This window comes from Aphidius gifuensis, linkage group LG4, assembly GCF_014905175.1.
Source record: "Aphidius gifuensis isolate YNYX2018 linkage group LG4, ASM1490517v1, whole genome shotgun sequence".
Lineage (NCBI taxonomy): Eukaryota > Metazoa > Arthropoda > Insecta > Hymenoptera > Braconidae > Aphidius > Aphidius gifuensis.
In genome coordinates, this window is record NC_057791.1 from 20,535,333 (window position 1) to 20,549,653 (window position 14,321).

The 14,321-nt window shown below is 25.3% G+C and overlaps 4 protein-coding genes across 8 annotated transcripts; 3 read left to right on the top strand and 1 right to left on the bottom strand.

The window, feature by feature from the left end:
• Positions 1-108: 108 nt before the first annotated feature.
• Positions 109-2,919, top strand: LOC122855568 (CCR4-NOT transcription complex subunit 7). 5 transcript variants are annotated; one of them, XM_044157039.1, is made up of 7 exons: positions 109-315; positions 789-829; positions 920-1,099; positions 1,305-1,464; positions 1,548-1,824; positions 1,901-2,041; positions 2,111-2,919. In XM_044157039.1, the coding sequence occupies exons 2-7, from the start codon at positions 808-810 to the stop codon at positions 2,237-2,239; spliced, it is 909 nt and encodes a 302-aa protein (XP_044012974.1). In that variant the 5' UTR covers positions 109-315; positions 789-807; the 3' UTR covers positions 2,240-2,919. The 5 variants fall into 5 exon arrangements, with proteins under 5 accessions (XP_044012974.1, XP_044012975.1, XP_044012977.1 ...); XM_044157040.1 differs by having other exon boundaries at positions 109-296; XM_044157042.1 differs by having other exon boundaries at positions 938-1,099; positions 2,111-2,847.
• Positions 2,920-3,141: 222 nt separating this feature from the next.
• Positions 3,142-5,666, top strand: LOC122855566 (probable cytochrome P450 301a1, mitochondrial). Its single transcript, XM_044157038.1, has 8 exons — positions 3,142-3,257; positions 3,634-4,046; positions 4,126-4,242; positions 4,309-4,385; positions 4,481-4,845; positions 4,938-5,107; positions 5,177-5,459; positions 5,536-5,666. The coding sequence occupies exons 2-8, from the start codon at positions 3,634-3,636 to the stop codon at positions 5,641-5,643; spliced, it is 1,533 nt and encodes a 510-aa protein (XP_044012973.1). The 5' UTR covers positions 3,142-3,257; the 3' UTR covers positions 5,644-5,666.
• A 209-nt stretch (positions 5,667-5,875) lies between these two features.
• LOC122854034 (probable cytochrome P450 49a1) lies at positions 5,876-9,476 on the bottom strand. Its single transcript, XM_044154444.1, has 11 exons — positions 9,453-9,476; positions 8,380-8,482; positions 8,045-8,291; positions 7,841-7,957; positions 7,683-7,759; positions 7,420-7,615; positions 7,174-7,333; positions 6,932-7,101; positions 6,780-6,858; positions 6,507-6,704; positions 5,876-5,986 (listed from the first exon to the last, which is right to left on the bottom strand). The coding sequence occupies exons 1-11, from the start codon at positions 9,474-9,476 to the stop codon at positions 5,876-5,878; spliced, it is 1,482 nt and encodes a 493-aa protein (XP_044010379.1).
• Positions 9,477-9,602: 126 nt separating this feature from the next.
• Positions 9,603-13,112, top strand: LOC122855569 (tuftelin-interacting protein 11). Its single transcript, XM_044157045.1, has 6 exons — positions 9,603-9,982; positions 10,055-11,459; positions 11,528-11,724; positions 11,786-12,214; positions 12,481-12,668; positions 12,780-13,112. The coding sequence occupies exons 1-6, from the start codon at positions 9,874-9,876 to the stop codon at positions 13,065-13,067; spliced, it is 2,616 nt and encodes an 871-aa protein (XP_044012980.1). The 5' UTR covers positions 9,603-9,873; the 3' UTR covers positions 13,068-13,112.
• The last annotated feature ends 1,209 nt before the right edge of the window (positions 13,113-14,321 follow it).

The following is a 14,321-nucleotide window of genomic DNA, read 5'->3' on the forward strand; positions in this document are numbered from 1 at the left end:
TAAAAAAAAATTTTAATTATACCCGCCAAAAAAAAAATGATACAATAAATTTAGAAATCTGTTTTATCTTCGGTTGTAAACACCTGTATTTATTTTATTTTATTATTATTGTTTTTTTTACGCAAATGGCAGCTGACAATGCAAGCAAATACACAAGCCTAAAGATTCCATGTAAACAGCTAAATAGAAAAATAAAAAAAAGTAACGTGTGTGATTTGTGAGCAACATTAATAAATAAACTATTTTTATTTCACTTGAACTTATGATTGCATGATTGCAGTAAACCTCTCATGAGGGTAAATATATTGTCAATACGTTAGTATTATTAATTCAATTTGTTTATAATATTTATCAAAATAATTAATGTAATAATTATGTTTATGTTTTTATATGTCTTGGGTTTGTCCTCGTACTATATTTTTTTATTGTTTTCGAATGGTTATTAAATTATTATCACAAATAACAATAACATCAATAATAATAATCAGTGATCCCAATACAATATCAAATAAGTGTCAATAAAAAAGTTAAAAATAAAAGAATGAAATTTTAGTTCATTGTGACTTGGACAATCAACAATAAATATTGAGGTTAAAAAATTTGGCGGGGTGTTTATTAATTTTTTAAAGTAATAATATAATTCCAGTTGTTAAAAAAATTAACAATACAATAATAATGTTTTATTTATTTAAAAAATAATCATATTAATTATTTAATTATTTAATTATATATTGCAAAAATAAATTTAAAAATTTTGACAGTACTAATTTGGAGTTTTTTCTTTACAGCAAAATCAATTAACTGCAAATGGTTAGAAAAAGTACAAGTGGTAAGTTGATTAATAATAAAATATATTTTTTATATTTGTGATTAGTTGATATATAATTATAATATTTTTTTTTTTGATGATATAATTAAGGTGGAATTAATTCCATAGGGAAGGGAGGAGCGAATATGCCCACAAATGAAGAATGTGGAATTCGTGATGTTTGGGGTCATAATTTGGAGGAAGAATTTCGTACAATTCGTCAAGTTGTACAAAAATATCAGTACATAGCAATGGACACTGAATTTCCTGGTGTTGTTGCAAGACCAATAGGTAATTTATTGTTGTTAATTTTATTTATTTAACTTTGACAAGATGTTCTTTTGGACTGGATAGATTATTATCAACATGAGATTGTGATGCACACCTGCTTCAACAATTCATCAATCAATTGTTTAAGACATTTTGTAAAATTTAAAACTATCATTTACATAATATGATAATTTAATTTGTTAATGTTTATTATTTTATGTACCAGGTGAATTTAGAACAAGTGCTGATTATCAGTATCAATTGTTACGTTGCAATGTTGATTTACTAAGAATTATACAATTGGGATTGACATTTCTTGATGAATCTGGTAATACACCTGGTGAAAGTTACAAAACATGGCAGTTTAATTTTAAATTTAACTTGCAGTAAGTTTTGTTTTTTAATTTTACTATTTTAATACTTTTTTAATTATGATTAATGATTTTTTAATTAATTTATTTACTTGCAGAGAAGACATGTATGCACAGGACAGTATAGACATGTTACAAAACAGTGGTATACAATTTAAAAAACACGAGGAAGAAGGTATTGACCCACTTGATTTTGCTGAATTACTTATGACATCTGGTATTGTTCTTATGGATGATATTAAATGGCTGTCATTTCATTCTGGTTATGATTTTGGATATCTGCTTAAATTACTTACTGATCAAAATTTACCACAAGAAGAGAGTGAATTTTTCGAGTTACTCAGGATATATTTTCCAACTATTTATGATGTCAAAGTATGAGCAATTTTATTTACCAAGTAATAAACATATTTTATATACTTATTAATGATATTTATTTTGTGCATTCTAGTATCTTATGAAATCATGTAAAAACTTGAAAGGTGGTCTTCAAGAAGTTGCTGAACAACTTGAACTTCAACGTGTTGGTCCACAGCATCAAGCTGGTTCTGATTCACTTTTAACAGGAATGGTTTTCTTTAAAATGCGAGAGGTTTGTTTATTTATTTTATTTATCAACTAATAGATTTGATTTATTTTAATTATCATTGTTTTATTCTAGATGTTTTTCGAGGATAATATTGATGATGCCAAATACTGTGGGCATTTGTATGGTCTTGGTACATCATTCGTTGTTAATGGATCAGGTGGTTATCTTGAAAGCAATGGAGATAATTCCTCATCATCGTAATAAGAAAATGATAAATAAAGTAGACAACTCGAAGAATATTTTATTTCATATAAAAAGAAGAAAAAAATAATAAATATTTATAAAATAATAGTGTTCATTTTCTTTTTTTTTAATGAAATAAAATCATGTAAAATTGTTGTGTGAAAAAATGAAATGAAATTTCATTTAAATTTAAAAGAAAACTATAATTTTGACTTTGAAAAAAAAAAGTAAAACAAATTAATTAATAAAAACATAAAAATATAGAATTTTAAAATAAAAAATGTGTTTAGTTAACCAGCTTTAGAATTAAGTCATTTAACTTCAAAATCACGTTGTTATGTATGTCATTGTTCTAATGTTCTAATGGTCATTGACCCTTTTTTTTTTTTTGCCATTATTAATTCATTTTTAACACTCTTCAATGATTACTTCAACTGTTAGCTATGAATTACTATATTTAAAAAACATTTGACACAAAAAAAATGAAATTATAATCATCATGTCTCTTATAAATAAAATAATTGGAATTTAATAAAATATGTTTATACAAAAACAACACCATAATTATTAATCACTTTTTAGTTGAATTTTTTTTTTTAAAATAAATCAAAGATGAAATATTTTGAATTGTTAATCTATTTTCTTTTTTAAAGTTGAATTTATTTTCGAAATTTGCACGACATATTTTTATGGGAAATAAAATTTAAATAAAAAATGATTCTCGATTTTTATTAAAAAAAAATACATGTGTAGAATATAATTATTATCGTCATTGGAAGAGCATGATGAGTATGGAAGGAGAAGAATTTTATAAAAAGTGGGCCATTTACTTTCTTTTTACCATGTATGTTAGTCTTGAGCCTTGAGGCCCAGCTGAACAGTGAACATATCAACTCTGCTGTGTACAGTATTATTTATTTAATAAAAATAAATTAAAAATCAATAATATAAACCATGTAAAATTACGTGATAATTTATAAAAAAAATAAAAAAACAAAAGTTTATCATCCACAGAAGCTTTACAATAACAATCAAAGTAAGATTCTTTTTTTTGTTTATAAAATATTTTCTTAGCTTTCATTTAAAATACAGTGTAATTTTAATTAAATTAAATTTTAAAAAAATATAAATTTCAATAATATATAATTGTAAAATCTTTCTATATGTTTAATTGATTTTAAATTTTTTAAAACCACCTGAATGAGTAGAGTTAAAAACCAGTTTTCTAATATGAAAATGGAGATATGCCTTTCTGCTATCAGTTGAAAAAAAATAAAATATGTTTAGAAATTTTTTTTAAATAATAATAATACACTAGTGGGTGAATGAAAATTATTACAATTATATTTTGAAGTGAAAGCAAAAAAAAAAAATCTATAAAATGTATACAATTATTTATTTCATTCATGTAGATGATGACACTGTCGCTTCAAAGAGCCAAATGTTCCATCAGGTTGTTGTGCAGCCAAGCACTAAAATCAACAAATTATACAGAAAATATAAAGTCATATGACGAAGTACCAGGTCCTAAGCCAATACCAATTCTTGGTAACACTTGGCGTTTATTTCCTGTTATTGGACAGTATGAAGTTGGTGATGTTGCTAAAATATCACAAATATTTCATGAAGAATATGGTGAAATAACAAGATTGTCTGGTCTCATTGGACGACCTGATCTTTTATTTGTTTATAATGCTGATGAAATTGAAAGAATGTATAGACAAGAAGGACCAACACCATTTCGTCCATCTATGCCTTGTCTTGTTAGATACAAAGGTGTTGAAAGAAAAAAATTCTTTGGTGAATTAGCTGGTGTTGTTGGAGTGTTAGTAAATAATTATTTAAATAATATATAATAATTTTAAAGAATAAAATTATTTAGCTGTTTTTATTTTTGTTATTAGACATGGTGAACCATGGAAAGAATTTCGTACAAGAGTTCAGAAACCAGTTCTTCAACCACAAACAGTTAGAAAATACGTTGGACCCATTGAAACTGTCACAAAAGATTTTATAACAAGGTGAGTTTTAATATTAAATTATGAATTAATATTTCTTCTTGTTTAAATGCATTTATTTAATTTTAGAATTGAAAAGATTAAAAATAGTGAAGGAGAATTACCAGCTGATTTTGATAATGAAATTCACAAGTGGGCATTAGAATGTAAGACATTAATTTTTTTATTTTTATTAACTAATAACTGATAATTATTATTGAACATAAAGAAGATAAATTAAATTTGTTTTATGTAATTTAAGGTATTGGACTTGTTGCTCTTGATGTAAGACTGGGTTGTCTAGCAGATAATTTAACACCAGATTCAGAACCACTAAAAATAATAAGTGCTGCAAAATTTGCATTGAGAAATATTGCTGAGCTTGAATTAAAAGCACCATACTGGCGTTATTTTCCAACACCACTATGGTCACGTTATGTTAAAAATATGGATTATTTTGTTGAAATTTGTATGAAACACATTGACACTGCAATTGAAAGATTAAAAACTAAAAAAGCTGTTAATGAATTAGACTTGTCTTTGGTTGAAAGAATACTGGCTAATGAAAAAGATCCAAAAATTGCTTATATTTTAGCTTTAGATTTGATATTAGTTGGCATTGATACTGTGAGTTTTATTAATTTTATTTAAAAAAAAAAAAGAAAATAATTATTTAAACAAATATTATTTCAATAAAAATATTTTTATTATGTTGGTAGATATCTATGGCTGTTTGTTCAATTTTATATCAACTTGCAACTCGATCAGAAGAGCAAGAAAAAATTTTTAAAGAACTAGAAAAAATTATTCCTGATCCATCAGTGCCACTGACAACGAAGCATCTTGATCAGGCTATTTATACAAAAGCATTTATTCGTGAAGTTTTTAGGTAATTGTCATTACACAATTAATGTCATAAATTATTTTAATAATTGAATCATTTATTTATTTTTCTCAGGGTTTATTCTACAGTTATTGGAAATGGCAGAACACTTCAACATGACACTGTAATTTGTGGCTATCATATACCAAAAGGAGTCCAAGTTGTTTTTCCAACATTGGTAACGGGACAAATGGAAGAATGGGTAGATGATGCAAAAACATTTAAACCAGAAAGATGGCTCAAAGAAAATTCAGATAAAAAATTACATCCATTTGCATCATTGCCTTATGGACATGGTGCTCGTATGTGTCTTGGTAGACGTTTTGCTGATCTGGAAATGCAAGTATTACTTGCAAAGGTATATGATTTAATTTATTTTTCAAATTGCTAATCATTTATTTGCTTAAATTAATTCAAATATCATTCTCTTTTAGCTCATACGAAATTATAAACTGGAATATCATCACAAGCCATTAAAATACAAAGTTACTTTTATGTATGCTCCTGATGGTGATTTAAAATTCAAGCTAATCAAAAGATAATTAATTATCAAAATAATTGTTATTTTACTTAAAAAGATTTATGTAAAAAAAATTTCGAATGAAAATAAATATTTTTTTATTGTTTAAAGAATTATTTTTTTATTCATTTTATTTTTATATAAAAAAGATTTTAAAAAAATTTAGAAAGGGTTTTGAAATTTATAGAAAGTATATTAATTAAATGAAAAAAAAAAATTAAACACAATGAATTCTTTTTTTTACTAAAAAAAAATTAATTTCTTTTGATAAATTTAATTTTAAGTGGTCCTTTTGGTGTGTAAACTGGATTAATATAATAATCCAATTTTTCATATTTGTATTCTAATTTGTAATGTTGAATAATCTGTAAAAATAAAAAAAAAAAAAACTTCATTTACATATAATCTATATTTTAAACAATCAGTCCATGACGTATTAAATGTAGCGAAAAATACTAAAAACATTTAATTATACAAAAAATAATAAATAAATGCAAATTAGATATTAAAGTTTAATTGTATTTCTTCAAATTATAATCGACTCTTACTGCCGAACGTAATAATATCGTCATGATTGACAGCATTTAAAATAGAACTGAATTACTAAAATTAAAATTCATGACATAGCTAAACCATCGATGCATTTCGTTGCATTATAAACCGAGTTATTATAAATACCAACATGTCAAAACACATGACATAAAATAATAAAAATAGCAGCAAGTGTCTACATAGTAACTGCAAATTACTTTGAACAATAAAAAAAGAATAAAAAAAAGTTTCAAGACCTTGTGTTATTTAAAGAATCAACAAAATTAAAAAGTAAACATAAAATAAATGGATTTTAAAATGAGATAGAATGAATATTTATTATTTTTTTTTTACCTTGATAAGAACAATAAGCATTTCAAGATCAGCAAATCTTCGCCCAAGACACATTCGTCTACCATAGCCAAATGGTAACGATGCGAATGGATGACGTCTTTCACTTTCACTCATCCATCTCTCTGGTAAGTACTCATTACAGTGAGGAAAGTATTTTTCTTTATTACTAATTATACAATGTTGAAAAATAACTTGTACCTAATTAATCATCATAACAATAAAGTAAATAAATAAAAATTCATTAGCAGTTATTTTTTTTTTATTATTACTTACTCCTTTTGGAACATGATAACCATTTATTATTGTGTCTTTTGTCATACAACGTCCATTTCCAATAACAACTGGATACAGTCTACAAAAAAATTAATTATTTATTTAAAAATTAACTGTTTAATTAATTGCTTTTAATTATTTTTAATTTTTACCGTAAAGTCTCTTTGATACATGATTTTAAATATTTTAAATCTTCAATATTTTTAGGATTAATTTTCATATTTTTCGATGGTAATATTTTCATTATTTCGTTGTGTAATATTAATTGTTTTTCAGGATGTGATGCTAATTGTAAAAGCACTGATGCTATTGCATTTGACGTCTGTAAAATAAATATAAATTATATAATATTTTATAGTTTTTGATTTATTTTTTTTTAAATATATATACTCACTGTGTCAATGCCAACGAGAAATAAATCAAATGCAAGAACAGATGCCAATTTTGTATCTCCTTTAATTTCTAAAATTCTTTCAAGAAGTGAAAATTCATCTGGACATTTTTTATTATTTTTTGATTTTTTCATAGCTATGTTGCAGTATTTTGTTGTAAAACTAAAACACAAATTTATATAAATTTTTTTTTATCATAAATTAATTTTTAAACTTAATTTTATTATTTTCATAAATTAATTATTCACTTGAATATTGTATCGAGAGATTTAACATAGTTTTTCCATGTTGGTGTATTAAATATTTTCCAAAATGGTATTTTTAATTCAAGAATACCGACATTTGTAAAAAAAGTATGAATAGCATCAATTAATTCTTGTGTTTCATCGCTGGAATTATCACTCATGCAGTCGAGCTTAACATTTAATGCAACTTGAGCAATAGCTGCAAATTAATTTTTCATTATCAAAAAATTATTATAGAAAAAAAAAAGCATTTCAATGTTACTTACATTCAACAGACCACTTGTGAATTTCATTTAAAAAATCATCTGGAGTTTCATCATGATGATCTTTAATTTTTTCTATTCTGTATAAATTAAATTAAATCAAAAAACATTAAAAACTTTCATCTGCAACAATTTAACAAATTTTAGTAATTATTATCGACCTATTTATAAACGCCTGGCTGGATTCTTCAATGGCTCCAATGTACATGTGGGCAACTCTGGGCTGAAGCATCACTTGTTGTACTTTACTACGAAAATTGTACCAACTTTCACCATGACTGATGAAAAATATAAAAACAATGAATTTCTATTTCTTTTTTATTAATTTTTAGTTTATATTTTTAATTAAATTTTTGGATACATACTTTCCAATGACACCAGCCTCTTCATTGAACCAATTTTTTCGTAATTTGTGTTTGTAATAATTAAGAGAAGGCATTGATGGTCGATAGGGCATTCGTTCTTCTTGTCTGTATACTTTTTCAATTTCATTTGCATCATAAAGAAAAACCATATCAGGTCGACCCAATAGCCCACCAATTTTCACAATATCACCATAATTTTCATGTAGCTGTTTCGAAACTTTATCAATTGATTGAATATTAAAATCACCTGAAAATATAAAATAAAATATTAATAAATTCATATATTTGATTGACATTTGATTTTTTTTTAAATAGTTTAATTTATTTTTTAAAACCTATGATTGGGATAAATCTCCAAGTATTTCCAAAAAATGGAACTGGTTTAGGTCCAGGTATTTCTGTATATGAACGACTGACTGATAAAATTTTTTCATCAAACTCACGAATAAATGTACAATAATTAAAATTACTATTAACACAATTTTTTAAAAATATTTTAAATTTATTATTCATTGTTTTTAAATTAGATTGCTTAGAAAGTCAACCACAGTAATAAATTATTTTGCAAATAAAATATTAAAATTCACTGTGCCAATAGATCTTTTGGATAATAATTGTCGTTTATTATTTTGTTTTTTTATTTGTTTTTAATCTGTATTATTTATACATGCAACAGTTTTTTCTAACGGTTATTTTATTCCAAAACCAAGTCACGATATAGTTTTTAAAAATATATATTAGTAAAGATACTTTTGAATGTTGATACACAACTATGTTGATCGTTTGGTCAACAACAACATTATATACAATAAAGAAATTTTTGGTGGGGAATTCGTCTAGAATAGAGAGGGACCTTTTCAAAATTAATAGCTGATATTTTTTTATAGTTATACAATGTAAAAAGCTCTGCAATGTTAAAAAACAATTATTTTTGTTTTACAAAATTGTATATGTTTTTTTGTAATTTTCAAGTCGGCAAATTGTTTATCACTTGTAGGATTGTATGATTATATTTAATGATTGAAAATAATTATAATACAATGCTTGATAAATTAATAATAATAATACTTTAATGATAAATGAAAACTTGTGATGAGAAAAAATTCAAGGTTTATGAGTAATTAATTTTTTCTTTATCGAAATAATCAAGTGTTTTTAATTTTTATTGTTATTTTGCTTAAAGATTGATAACATAAATAAATAAAATTAAATTTATATTGTATAATAAATTTTATAAATAAATAATCTTTTTTGTTAGAAAATACCTTCAAAGTATCTAAAAAGTATTGTTTCATTTCTAAAAAAAAAAGTAAATCTTTAAAGATTAATGGCAAAATATTAAAAAATTTAATTATTGTCAATTATTGTTTATTGTCGTAGTAAAATTATTTAAATTTATAAATATTACAGGCTCTAGACACTCATATGGCATCCCCACTCCTTATGTTTTCGATGAAATATTATATCCCGATATATCAAGAGTTGCTACTGATAATTTCTACTTTATCTTTTAAAGCTTCAGAAAATTGTAAACACGCATAACATAAAAAAATATCATAACAACAAACGCAAGCAAACGTCATAAACAAAATATAAATAATACGTTCAAAATATTATTGTGAAATTATTCAATAAATTAAATATGTAATTGTTGATGTTTTATAATTACTGCTAGTGTTTTGTTTTGTAAAAAAAATGTTTGATCATTAATTGTTGATGTTATTATAAATACACTGTGATACATAACCTCATACTTTTATATCAAAAACAATAATAAAATTTATAATTAATTTATTTTAATTGTAAAATTTAAATAAACATTATAAAATATGTCTGACGACGAGGTTGAAGGATTTGAGATAACTGACTGGGATTTGGATAATGAATTTAATCCAAATCGAGTCAGAAGAAGAATGACAAAAGAACAACAAATGATAGGTAAATAAACAAAGTTTTTTAAAAAATTTTTAAACATTTATTTATACATTCTGTTTATATAATAAATATTAGGTGTCTTTGCGGATGACAGTGATGAAGAAAGAGCACCAAAACCAGCATTCAAAAGGTTTGAAAAAAAGGGGCCAAAAGGTTATCAAGGACCAGTTAGATTTGTCTCTGCTGGAATTCAACAAGCCGGTAAAAAAAAAGAAGAAGCTAAAAAAGATGATAATCAAAATGACGATGATGATGTTGATGATGATGATGATGACACAGCAAGAGCTAGACGTGGTGATGCTGATTATGTACCAAATAGTTCAAGTGAATCAGAAGAAGATGATTCCAATTCAAGACCATCAAATGTAAAAAAAACTTTTTCACTAAATACAGATAGTGATATTGCTGGTTTACGTAAAAAACGTGCACCAATGAGTTCATCAATAATGAAAACTGGTATGGGTGGTTGGGAAACATATACAAAAGGTATTGCTAGTCAAATATTATTAGGTATGGGTTACGAGCCTGGTAAAGGACTTGGTAAAAATCAACAAGGTATAACAGCACCAGTTGAGGTGCATTTACGTAAAGGTAGAGGTGCAATTGGTGCTTATGGTCCAGAAAAAAAAACTAAAATACAAGAACAAAAAAAAGATGAAGATTTAGAAGAAGAAAAAGAATTTAAAGTTAAATTATCACAATGGCGTAAAGGTGGTACTGGTGGTGATGTTAATAGTAATAAAAAAAAAATTAAATATCATTATAGAAGTGTTGATCAAGTATTAGAAGATGGTAAATTACGTCCAAATATTAGAGCAACACCTGGTAGTGAATTAAGTCGTGTTAAAGTTATTGATATGACTGGTCCTGAGCAAAGAGTTCTAAGTGGTTATCATGCAATTGCTGGACAAAAATATCCTGATGAATTAATAACTGAAGTTGATAATAGACGTTCAACAACAAATTTTTCACTTCCTGAATTACAACATAATTTAAATTTAATTGTTGATATGTGTGAACAAAATATCATTCAAAATGATAGAAAAAAACGTTATCTCAGTGATAGAATTGTATCATTAGAAGCTGAACAAAAAAGTACTGCTAAAATTGTTGATCATCATGAAAAATTAATTGACACATTAGATAATGTATTATCAATTGTTGATAAATTAATGAATAGTAACGAAGACATGTCATTAAAAGAAATAGCTGATGCATTTAAAAAAATTCAAGATAAATATTATGATGAATATAAAATAAATGATTTAGGTGAATTGGCAAGTAGTATTGTTTCAGTTAAAATTAAAAATAATCTTGCAACATGGAATCCACTTGTTGATACAAAATATCCATTAAATATTATTAAAGAATGGAAAGATATTTTAGAAACTGGTAATAATATTAATCCAAGAAATGGAATGAATCCATATGACAGATTAATTTGGAATGCCTGGATGCCATCAGTAAGAGGTGCAGTACAGTAAGTATATTTAAATTATTGATTATTCAATTTTATTCGTTTTGTATTTTATTATAATTATATTACAGACAATGGGCATGCAGAGAACCAGATGGAATTATTGATTTGATTGAAAATTGGATGCCACTTTTGCCTTCTTGGATTATGGATAATATTCTTGAACTTCTTATTTTACCAAAATTAACACTTGCTGTTGAAGAATGGAATCCTCTTACTGATACAGTGCCAATTCATACTTGGATTCATCCATGGTTACCACTTTTAGGTAAATAAAAAATTAATTTGATTGCTTATTTTGTAAAGCTTAATTTATATTTATTATTTAGGTAATCGTATGGACACATTGATATATCCTATTATAAGAAGAAAATTAGGATCAGCTTTGGGTGTATGGTATCCATCTGACAGATCAGCAAGACTTATGCTACAACCATGGGCACAAGTATTTTCAAAAGGTGATATGGATGCATTTTTGGTTAAAAATATATTACCAAAACTTGAAATTGCATTATCACAATTTGATATTAATCCACGTGAACAACATATGGAATTGTGGAGAGTTGTATATGAATGGTCAACTCTTCTTCCAAATCATACAATGGTTGGTTTATTGGATAAATATTTTTTCCCAAATTGGCTAAGAACCTTGGCAATGTGGCTCAATCTTTCACCAAATTATGAGGAAGTTTCTAAATGGTATACTGGATGGAAAAATGAATTAAGTGATAAATTATTGGCTGAACCAACTATCAAAGGTTTGTTAATATTTTTTTTTCTTTAAATAAATAATTATCAAATTAACCCAAGTTTAAATATAAATAATTTTTATCAGTATGTCTAAACTATCATATTATTTTTAAATTTTAAAAATGAAACAAAAAAATATTGATTAATTAGTTTGACATATATTATTATCAAACATCTTTCGAAATATCAAAAATAGAAGTTGAACAAATGTTAAGAGATAAAAAAAAAGATGCTGTCTACTTTATTATAAAAAAATAAAAATATCTATTTTCAGAATGGTTTAAAAAGGCGTTAGAGTTGATGAATCGTGCTCTTAGATTTAATGACTCATTAGATTTAACAAATGCAAATATTTTAAATCATCAAGCTAGTGCTATGGAAAATGTATCATATCGCACAAACTTGGAACGTTCACAAGCAACTATGACACAAATACCAGCAATGACACAACCGCAAATTGAGGTAAATTTTATTATAAAATTATAAATAAATCATATAATAAAAAAAAAAAAATAAAAAAACGAACAAACATAAATTAATTTTAATTCAATGTATTTAATTTTAATTTTACAGAGACTTGCTGAAGTTATGAGATCAACCAAACAAATGCCAGAAGATTTTAAAGATCTCGTTCAATTAAAATTAGAAGAAAGAGGAATTCTTTTTGTTCCAATAACAAATCAATACAGAGACTCAAAACAAGTGTACAGAGTTGGTGAAACACTTAAAGTATATGTCAATGGTTCTGTTCTTTATGTTTGTCATAATGGTAATAATTTCAATCCATCAACATTACAAAATTTACTTGACATTGCTGAGGGTGAATCAAAAACTCCAATATTTCGTAATAAAATTTTTTAAATATAATTTATATAGAAATAAATAAATATTAATTTCTAAAATTAATTGTAGCATATATTTTTTATACTGATATCATTTATGATATTGAATACAACAAAGTATTTATAATAATTATTATTATTTTTGCAATGATTATACGCGTGGGTAGGCGTGAAACATTTCCACCTAACCAGTCAAAACAAAATAGCGTGTGTAGGTGCTCCTGAATATCCCACAAGTCAAGACACTTTGTGTTTTGTGTGATGATGGTGGTAAATATATAAAAGTAATAAAAAATAAAATGTAAGTTGCGGTGGTGCGTATCTCGCGAGCTGTAACTCTATCGTCATAGGTGTGTTCAATATATATACATGTCTTTTTACAATCTTTCTTTCTTTATCACACATGTCCGCGTTTTTGTGTCTCGATGAAACTTGTACATTCAAAGGATGGGCATCATTCGCCCACTCAATTTTACGTGAGCTCGCTTACTCGCCTTGAAGTATTTTTTAAATTACTTTTTTTGCAGCCTCTTTAGGAATTTCTCTGCAGCTATTATTCGAAATAAATAAAAAAACAAAAACCCCAACAAAGAAATACCAGTGTAAGGGGAAAAAAAAAATCGAAATAAAGATTACTATTAATTTTGTGATAAAAAACACAGACTATCTAAAATATATGTGATTTAATTTCGAGCTATGAATGAAAATAAATTGGAATAAATTTTATATTCAATTTAGTACTAGGATAAATTTATACGTGATAGTAGGTTGATATATAAAACTTATAATCAACAATCAATTATACAAATAATAGTAGTTATCCTAGACTACCAATTTACAAAACCGACGGTGAGTTTATCTCAAATCGATTTACAATGCCTACGTATTTTTTATGATCTTATTTTTAAATTAAAAACACATCAAAGTGCTTATAAAATAAGCTGATTTATTATTTCAAATACAATTTCTCTTTATTGTTTGAAATTTAAATGAATAAAAATATTTTTAAAAAAAACAACAACATGGTACATCAGCCGGAAACTGCAATGCTGCAAAGAAGAATGAAATAAAAAAATAAAAAACGAATTTATTGTTTGCTTCAGGTTTGTTGCTTCAGGACATGAATACTTTTTAAATCACCTGGTTTTATTATTTTTTATTTTGGAAGAATATAACGATTATTTCAGGGCTATAACATCTCGAGCATATCGATGGCAAATTCGAAACAATAATATGAATAAAATAATCACGAGTGGGTGTTATTCATGTTGCG